The sequence below is a fragment of the Gamsiella multidivaricata genome (genome assembly GCF_025024155.1).
Source record: "Gamsiella multidivaricata strain RSA 2152 chromosome Unknown BC939scaffold_142, whole genome shotgun sequence".
Classification (NCBI taxonomy): domain Eukaryota; kingdom Fungi; phylum Mortierellomycota; class Mortierellomycetes; order Mortierellales; family Mortierellaceae; genus Gamsiella; species Gamsiella multidivaricata.
The window spans coordinates 41,719-50,075 of record NW_026251850.1 but is presented as its reverse complement, the minus strand read 5'-3'; the positions used below and the strand labels follow the sequence as shown (position 1 = coordinate 50,075).

The 8,357-nt window shown below is 49.4% G+C and overlaps 3 protein-coding genes across 3 annotated transcripts; 1 reads left to right on the top strand and 2 right to left on the bottom strand.

The window, feature by feature from the left end:
- The first annotated feature begins 831 nt into the window (after positions 1–831).
- BC939DRAFT_417544 (inorganic pyrophosphatase) lies at positions 832–2,537 on the top strand. The gene is made up of 5 exons (XM_051553022.1): positions 832–1,133; positions 1,273–1,508; positions 1,641–1,791; positions 1,891–2,179; positions 2,290–2,537. Exons 1-5 carry the CDS (start codon positions 1,070–1,072, stop codon positions 2,429–2,431), a joined length of 882 nt encoding a protein of 293 aa, XP_051406177.1. The 5' UTR covers positions 832–1,069; the 3' UTR covers positions 2,432–2,537.
- On the bottom strand, positions 2,538–3,743 carry BC939DRAFT_470400 (uncharacterized protein). Its single transcript, XM_051558114.1, has 4 exons — positions 3,669–3,743; positions 3,420–3,594; positions 2,791–3,332; positions 2,538–2,697 (listed from the first exon to the last, which is right to left on the bottom strand). Exons 1-4 carry the CDS (start codon positions 3,735–3,737, stop codon positions 2,593–2,595), a joined length of 891 nt encoding a protein of 296 aa, XP_051406176.1. The 5' UTR covers positions 3,738–3,743; the 3' UTR covers positions 2,538–2,592.
- Positions 3,744–4,749: 1,006 nt separating this feature from the next.
- Positions 4,750–7,394, bottom strand: BC939DRAFT_65533 (uncharacterized protein). Its single transcript, XM_051561808.1, has 3 exons — positions 7,146–7,394; positions 6,883–7,020; positions 4,750–6,786 (listed from the first exon to the last, which is right to left on the bottom strand). Exons 1-3 carry the CDS (start codon positions 7,194–7,196, stop codon positions 4,789–4,791), a joined length of 2,187 nt encoding a protein of 728 aa, XP_051406175.1. The 5' UTR covers positions 7,197–7,394; the 3' UTR covers positions 4,750–4,788.
- Between the last annotated feature and the right edge of the window lie 963 nt (positions 7,395–8,357).

Genomic DNA, 8,357 nt, shown 5'->3' with positions numbered 1-8,357 from the left:
TTTGATGGCACTCTCCCAGATCCAGTGCGGTCCTGCTGCCCCCTTTGTTGCTTTGAAAGCGGCCAAGATGAGCAACCCGACGACCACCAAGGGTTCGAGCAATGTGGATGTGTTTATCTAAGCAGGCAGTGCAAACTGTACATCAGCACCATGCATAACGAATTCGCATCCAACAGAGAAATTGGACGAGAAACTTTGGAGACATGCCACGACACTGAGAGGTCCACGCAGGACGCGTTTGAGAAGTAGGGTGCTGGTGTAGTATGAAACCAGCCAGAGCGAGTAGTCGAGTCCACAGTCCTTGGAGATATCGAAGGCGAATGTGAGGAAAGCGAGCAAGCAGAGGTAGTGTGCCCCGCGCCAGCCTGTCCGGACGACCGAGAGCAACATCGTGTGTACTTCTGTCTAGGTGTTACTGGCTGAATGTTTGAAGTTCTAATGAGAGAATGAAGAGCGAAGTGGAGGAATGGGACCAAATGAATGCGATTGTTTAGAGAGAGAGAGAGTGTGTGTGTGTGTGAGTATGTGTGTGTGTGAGAGAGTGTGTGTGCGGAGATAAGTCGGGGACGGTCACAGCCACTACACCCAGTCAGATATCGATGGATGGATGAAGAAGGCCCGCCACAAAGAAACAGGCATCCACTGGACGTTCAGTGGAGGACCAAAGGGCGCCGGATGGGCTCCTCGGACGTTGGTGGGAGTGGGGCCGAGGGTCAAGAGGGAGAAGGGGGAGAGAGAGTATGGTATGGTGTGATATGTGGCGGCAGGATCGATTGCGCCATGGCCATGGCTCTCACTTGGACGCAGTCAAATGCCAACCAATCCCTTAGTCACCCGAACATATTCCAATCATTCCTTCCTTCTCACCCATTGCTTCTTGATCTCTCCTCTTGTTCGTTCTTCCATTCTGGCGTCTCTTCTGATCAGATCATCTCTCCGCCTCTGTCGCACCGCCTTCTCTGCCTCTTCTTCTCCTTCTCCTTCTCTCCTCCGTCTCCACTCTCTTCAACAACTCCATCACCCCATTTCCACACGCGCATTCCACGCCGCTCCACCTGCACTCTTCGCCATGTCTGACTACTCCACTCGCGTCGTCGACGCCCCCAACACCCTCGAGTACCGTGTCTACATCGGTAAGCTTCCCTTCAACTGGCTCGCTTTCCCCTGATCCTCCATCGGAACCTGATCTTCAGATCAGAAGGATCAGAAGGACTCTCTCTCTGTAGCTCACTCACTAACACGCGTTTGACAATCTCTTATTTTCCCACGCAGAGAAAAACGGCGCCCCCGTCTCGGCCTTCCATGACATCCCTCTTTATGCGGACGAGTCCAAGAAGATCTACAACATGATTGTTGAGATCCCTCGCTGGTCTAACGCCAAGCTCGAGATCTCCAAGGACGAGGATCTCAACCCCATCAAGCAGGATGTCAAGAAGGGCAAGCTCCGCTTCGTCCGCAACTGCTTCCCCCACCACGGATACATCTGGAACTATGGTGCTCTTCCCCAGGTACGAATACGAATTATCTCTGTCCCTTGTTATCTTTGCTGCTGAGGACTCAATTGATCCTGCAACGAGATTATCTATCTATTCACATGAAGACCTGCCTTTTTTTTTTTTTTTTTTTTTTGAAATCGATAGACCTGGGAGGATCCTACTCATATTGACAGCGACACCAAGGCTCGTGGTGACAATGATCCCTTGGATGCTTGCGAGATTGGCGAGCAGGTCGGATACACTGGCCAGATCAAGCAGGTCAAGGCTCTCGGTGTCATGGCTCTCCTCGATGAGGGTAAAGACAACACTTCGTTTCGCTTTTATCCATAGTTCGCAGTACATTAATTCAGGACATTGTTCTAACATCATCTTACTATCGCTCCTGTGGTAATAGGCGAAACTGACTGGAAGATCCTGGTCATCGACGTCAAGGATCCTTTGGCCGATCAGCTGAACGACATTGCGGATGTGGAGCGTCTTCTCCCAGGTCTGATTGATGCCACCCGCGACTGGTTCCGCATCTACAAGAAGCCCGATGGCAAGCCCGAGAACGAGTTTGCGTTTGATGGTGCCGCCAAGGACAAGGCCTATGCTACCAAGGTCATTGAGGATACCCACGTTGCCTGGAAGCGTCTGATCTCTGGCGAGATCCCATCCAAGGCCGAGGCCTATGATGTCAAGGTGTACGTCGAGCGAGCGATTTCTTCTTCAGTTGGCCAAGTTTTGTTCCCTTCTTATTGTAACAAATCAATTAACCATGCTTGTGTCATTTTTTTTTGGATCCGATCTATAGGAGCAATGTCTCTGTCGAGAACAGCCCCCACAAGGTTGAGGTTAGCCACGAGATCATCAAGAGCATCCCTGCTTCGTCTGCAAAGCCCGCCGCTCCCATCGACGCCTCCATCGACAAGTGGTTCTTCACTAGCAACATCTAAAAAGGACCTTTCGAGTATTGTCCAAACACCTTCTTGATATTTTATTTTGCTCCGTACGATAATGCCATGCAAATCGAAATAGAGAGAAAAAAAAATTAAACGCGCCCTTTGCGGCAATGAATGTTTATCCATCGTTAATTGCTGTACCAATCTTAACAGAGCTACAGGTCATTGGCCAGTTCTGTGAGGAGCGCCTCGTGCTTTGCTGTAAGCTCGTTCAGCCGCATGGTGGCCTCTGTCAACTTCAACTTTGCCAGCGTGTAATCCTATCAACACCAAGATGTCCAACACCTCGATTAGTCCAGCTGCACTTCTGTTCGTGGCAAGTAGTTGGCTGTATTCAATATTATAAAACATACCGGAGGAATCTCCTGATAGGCTGCCAGCATCTTTGCCTGCGCTTCCGATTGCGCCTGCAATTCTGCTACTGTCCTTTCCTTACTATCCAACTGTGCAACAGACAGTCCATGCGCCTCTATATTCAAATCACTGTTCTGATGCGTCTTTAAAATATGCTGCAACGTCTCCTGGTCCTCTACAGCTCTGATCCTACTCAGCTCTGCGCTCCGCCTCCGTGTCCTCTGTTCGATATCCCCCTCAGTTTCCCGCTGCAAAGCCAATTGACGTTTCAGTTCTATTAATCGATCAAGTCCTGCCTGTGCCTCGATTTCACTCCTTCTAAAAGCTGCCAGCCGTGCTTTCTGCTGTGTTTGTTGGTGAGAGTATTGGAGGGTATCGAGGTAGAGCTGCGCAAGACCTTGATGAAAGGTGGCGAGGGTGGTGTCGGAGGTACCGAGGAGCATGGCAAGTTCTGAGAGCTGGGAGAGTAATAGTTGAGCGTTGCTGGGGAGGTGGTCTTGTTGGATACCGAGGACATGAAGGTTCTCTTTCAACTTGGTATCTAGGATCAATTTGCAAAGTAGTACGATTAGTATCTGGGCATGCTAGAAGAAATCTTTGGGTGTCGAAAGAGCTCCGCATTGAGTACCTTCATTCCGATAGGATGCCGAGACTTCCTGCAAAGAAAGAAGAGCTTCGCGTGCATGTTCATCCTGGACTTCGTTAAGTCGTATCAGTTCCAGGAGCGCCTTTGCCGACTCTTCCGTCCGCTCAAAGGGTGGTACTTCCTCGCTGCGGTATTTTGCCTGCAGCCAGCGGTCGATCTGCAAAATAACAACGCGTTAGCTTGCGGAAACAGCAACTTGCAATATCAAGTCGGTTTAGTCCATTGCCTGACCTGGGACCATTCTAAGCGAGGGGGCTGGAGGGATGTTGATCGAGTTTCATGATGGCGACTTGACCACATCGTGCAAGGCAAAGGGCTCCTCTTTTTTTTCTCCCTCCACCAGCGATTATAGCAGCATCACGTGCAGCTACCCCGGATCTTTGGGCTCCAATGTCGCATAGTAAATGGATGTCTTCGTGCAAAAACAAGGACATTTTACTTAGGAAACTCGATTTTTCTACATCGTTTGGTGCAAGTAACTCCATCGGTTGGGATGCACGCGAATTTCGTCCTCCGGAAATGATGGATCCGTTTGCTCAGCATAAATGGTAAAACAGAAATTGGTGGCAAAATTGATTCGTATTTCGTAGTCTAGGTTGGCGTCCATACACTTAACAGGTGGCCAATGGTCCACAACATATGGTGGAGTGAGCTTTACTTTCGCTTGCCATTCTTTTCTCGCATCCTCCCTTTCCACCCATTACTTTCCCCCCCCTCGATTACTATCTCCATGAAGAACTCATAGAAGAGGAACGGCTGTTTACCTTCCAAAGCGAGATCCTTACCGAAATCCGGAGTCAGCGCTGATGGTTTCTGAACACACTGTACACAAACCCGTGTTTCAACGACGATATGCCTGTGCTTCTGGACAACATCACTGAAGAGCGAGACTCCAGCATCACATCTCTGCGGTTGGATCCAAGATCTCTGAGATCTATTGGTCTCAATAACATGATTCGGGTCATACAGAGGTCGCGATTTAGATAAGCAAGTCTTGGTGAACTGCTGTGGAGAGTAGCATAATGATACCACTGGGCATATATCTTTACATGACCGATGTTCCTCCCCGAGCAGATTACAGTGCTCAAGATGAAGGCACCATTAATACTCACAATATCACTCCGCCCAAATTCCTTATTTTCTCAGGGGATAAGAATGAACGATCATGTATTTCGCATGTTTATGAGTCAAGACGAAATGATAACGATGCTGGTTCAACGACAATGTATCCATTCCATTACGTCTATTTTTGTCAAGTAAGGGACACGGAATAACATCATCCGTAGTAGGGTGAAATGGCTACTTGATTACTGGAGACTATCATACGACTACGCGTGTATCCTATGACAGGCTAGACATATCCATGCCCGACCTTAATATCACCTTGCTCCAGTCCCTGCAAATCAATTGCCAGATTGATGGGCACGTCCAGCGCATAGGGGTCATAGATTGTTTCAACAATAGATCCGCTCTGCACAGCCTCCTGTAAAAGGTCGATCTCCCTTTGTATATCCTCCTCCTCATAGTCGTCATAATTCATTTCGTCTGGATACTGTTCGTATCTTGGGTGGTAGTCATCATAGTCGTATCCATCATTGATATCCTCTTCATAGTACTCCTCCTCATTAACTTCGTCCCAAGGCTGTATCAGCAGTCGGAGTGGGACTGGCGGCATGGTTGATAGGTATTCGATATCCATGTCGGAGAGGACTCTCACCGGCTCATTATCTTCCTCGTCCGGGTGCAGTACAATCGTCGGGATAGTGAATTGTGGTGTTGTTAATGTGGGTGTCGAGATGGCTGGCTGGATTTTTGTTCTCGAGCCCGTCTTGGCAGGACTGGAACTGGAAGTTGGAGAAGTAAGGATGTTGGAAACGAAGGAAAAGCTGTCGCTATCAAAATAGGCTTCGGCATCGTTTGTGTCGTTACGAGCCCGCCAGTACTGACGAGATGGTAGCTCGGCTCTGGGTTTGCTTGCAGCAGCAGAATGCGTAGCGTCGTCGCCGGTTGCCTCGACGCTCGGAACTGAAGAATTAATCAGGTATGGATGCGTATTCGACGAGTTGGGTTGCACTCTGGGAATTGTATCGATGTGGCTGTAGGGATCGTGGTCGCCGCTTTCCGTGTTTGAATCCGCCCAGTCCTTTTCTCCAGTCTCGCGAATAGCGCCCATAACAGCCGTAGACGATGGTTCAGACTGTACTCCAGCAAGGATGTGGTGACTGAAAGAAGATCGACGCGCTGGAACGGGTGGACGTGTAGAAGGCCATTTCATTGGTGCGCCTGCGAAGGTCCCCGACTCTTGCCCTCGTTCATCCTCGATCTGCCGAGGCGCCTTACTGTATGACCAGCCGTCGAAGGGGTTGCAAGTAGAGTCGGTAGTGGCGTCCAGATCTTTTGCTACGAGCTCCTGCTCATCGTCCTGTGCGTTCATGTCAAAGTCATCCATAGTTGTCACTGTAGACAATGTTGGAGAATTTGCGTCGGTATTGCTGTCTGTATACTCGGAGTCGCTAACCCCATCGAAGTCCTTGGAAACAGAGGTATCCTGCATAGGTTTCACAACTTTGAAAATAATGTCGGAAAGGGACTCTCCAGGCTTATCGAATACCAAGTCGCCGAGACCGTAGTTATGGTTGATGAAGGCTGTTCTGGCGATAATGACTCCCTCTTTGCTTGGTCCTGATTTCAGCTCTGCGGAGGGATGTGATGAAACGGCATCTCGAGCGTCGATACCATCGTCTCTGAATGTAACGACCACCTGTGATATCCTCCTTCCCCCCGGAACATAGATGACGCTGCTGTCGTTGCTGATTCTCCTCTCCTCGCTGATCCAGCTCATCCGCGGTTCCTCCATTTTGTAACCAGAGGATTGTTTTTCGTGACACTGTCCTCGTTGTATATCCAAGGGACCCCTCGCCTTCTCCCGTTCCTGTGTTTCTGATGTCTCAGTGTTGTTTTCGAGAGGTGCGACCATAGACTGACCCAAGCCCAAGAATCGCTGGCTCATGCGATTCCCGCGCTTGCTGCCGTCCTTGTTTCCTTGAGCTGGGTTCAATGAATGAGTCCCTGATTTTCTTTTGGGACTCTGAATCTCGAATCCCAGCGTAAGGTCCCTGACACCCATACGCAAAGATACCAGACACATCAGCGAGGCGCACCAGGCGATGCTCTGAACTCCGTAAAGGGCAGGCACGATGATTTTCATGACATCGGAGTGGTTGTCGACGATCTTTTGGCCCACGACCAGCACGGGATCCATCAATTCGTTCAGCACAGTAATGCCTCCGAGGATTATGATGACATGAGCGACAACGAGCAAGGTCCAAACGCCTATCAGGGTCGCGTACTGCGAAAGCCATGCGCATGTTTAGAAATTGGCTTCGCGCCTTTAAATTTTTCTAGGAGGTGGCTCACAGGACACAAAAAAAAAAAAAGGACTTACACAATAAAGATATCCTAGACTCCTCTTGTGGGCGGCACCGAGGCCAATGACCACAAAGCAAATTCCGATGGCTGTCAGGGCGGCGCCGATCCAGGCACCCACGTTTGCGAGCAGTGAGGTCAGCACTAGCAATGATCCCTAGGAAGATTGAGGGTTGGTTTTTTGGGGTGCTTACATTGCTTACATGAACAAAACAAAACATCAAATGCAATATGATCCTCGGAGGATATTTCGTCTCCCGTGTCTTCGCTTATCCAACTTACCGCCTGAAGCCAGAGGGAGATCTTGAGGACACCATTAGGGCTCAGGCCCATCGTATGTGTCTGGTGAGAGAGGTGAGAAGTGGAAGAGTTGGATATGAAAAAAAAAGGAAAATGGGAAAGACAGTGCGGGCTGGTGTTGGAGAGAGGGGATGCAAATGGGTGTTTGAGGATGGGGACTGTAGAGAGATGATACAGCAATGTCGATATGTTTCGAGCGCTTGACTGCAAGGAGACCGAAAGAGATGGAGGGAAGTGTCCTGCAAAAAGGCTGTAGTTACAGTGGATAGACGGGAAGGAGGTGCCCCGGCGTTTGGGAGGTGAGGATGGAGCTGTTCAGAACAAAGGTAAGGAGTTGGTTCGCGCCGTGTAGGTGTCACAGACTGTTGGGGTGAAATGTAAAGATGGGTGCCTGGTGTGCTTGGTATGCCTGGTGCATGTGTGTGATCGTCAAGAGTGGGCGATAAATACGTGCATCAATAGCGGATATGAGTGTTTGTTATTCTCTGCGCTCGTGGCGAACGTAGCTGGAGAGCGGAGGAGGGAAGAGAAGAAAAGAGGAGGTAAAGGTTGGTGGCCGTAAGGAAGTAGGACCAAGAAAGAAAAGAGGGCCTGGAGAACCTTTGAGTGGGTCTGTCTAAGTTCTCCCAGATGCTGCAACAAAAAGATGCCAATCCAGCCAGTTCCTAGTTCGTGCCTTTTTTTTTTTTTTTTTTTTTTTGCTTTGATCATCATCCAAGGACTGAATGCTAGACTGAATGGTCTGGACACCCTTTATATCGACGTATAAAAATGTGTAGCTATTCACCCCGCTGTCTTGTCTGTAGTTTGCAGTCTGTGTGGGTGGTTTGGAAGCAACAGCAACAAACAGAGAGGGCAATACCGGTGATGGCAATCAAGCACCCGCCCGGTCAGCCAGCCCATCCGCACAGTACGGGAGTGAGGATGCGTATAGGATGTCCAGGAAAGATATCCAAGGTGAGCATTTTTTTGGAAGGTTGTCGAGGTCCCCTTGCTCAGACGTTTCTTTGTCCACTTTGATACTCATGAGTAAAGGGGGCCAGCTGTGAAGCAAGAATACATCCATGCCTGATACGCACTCTCCGCACTTTGTATTTTTAATTTATTTGATATCCTCGACCTGACCTCCCTTTTCTGACGAGGCAACCTCAAATGTCGTATCCAGGAATGGGAAACGCTTATTGAGAGGCTTAT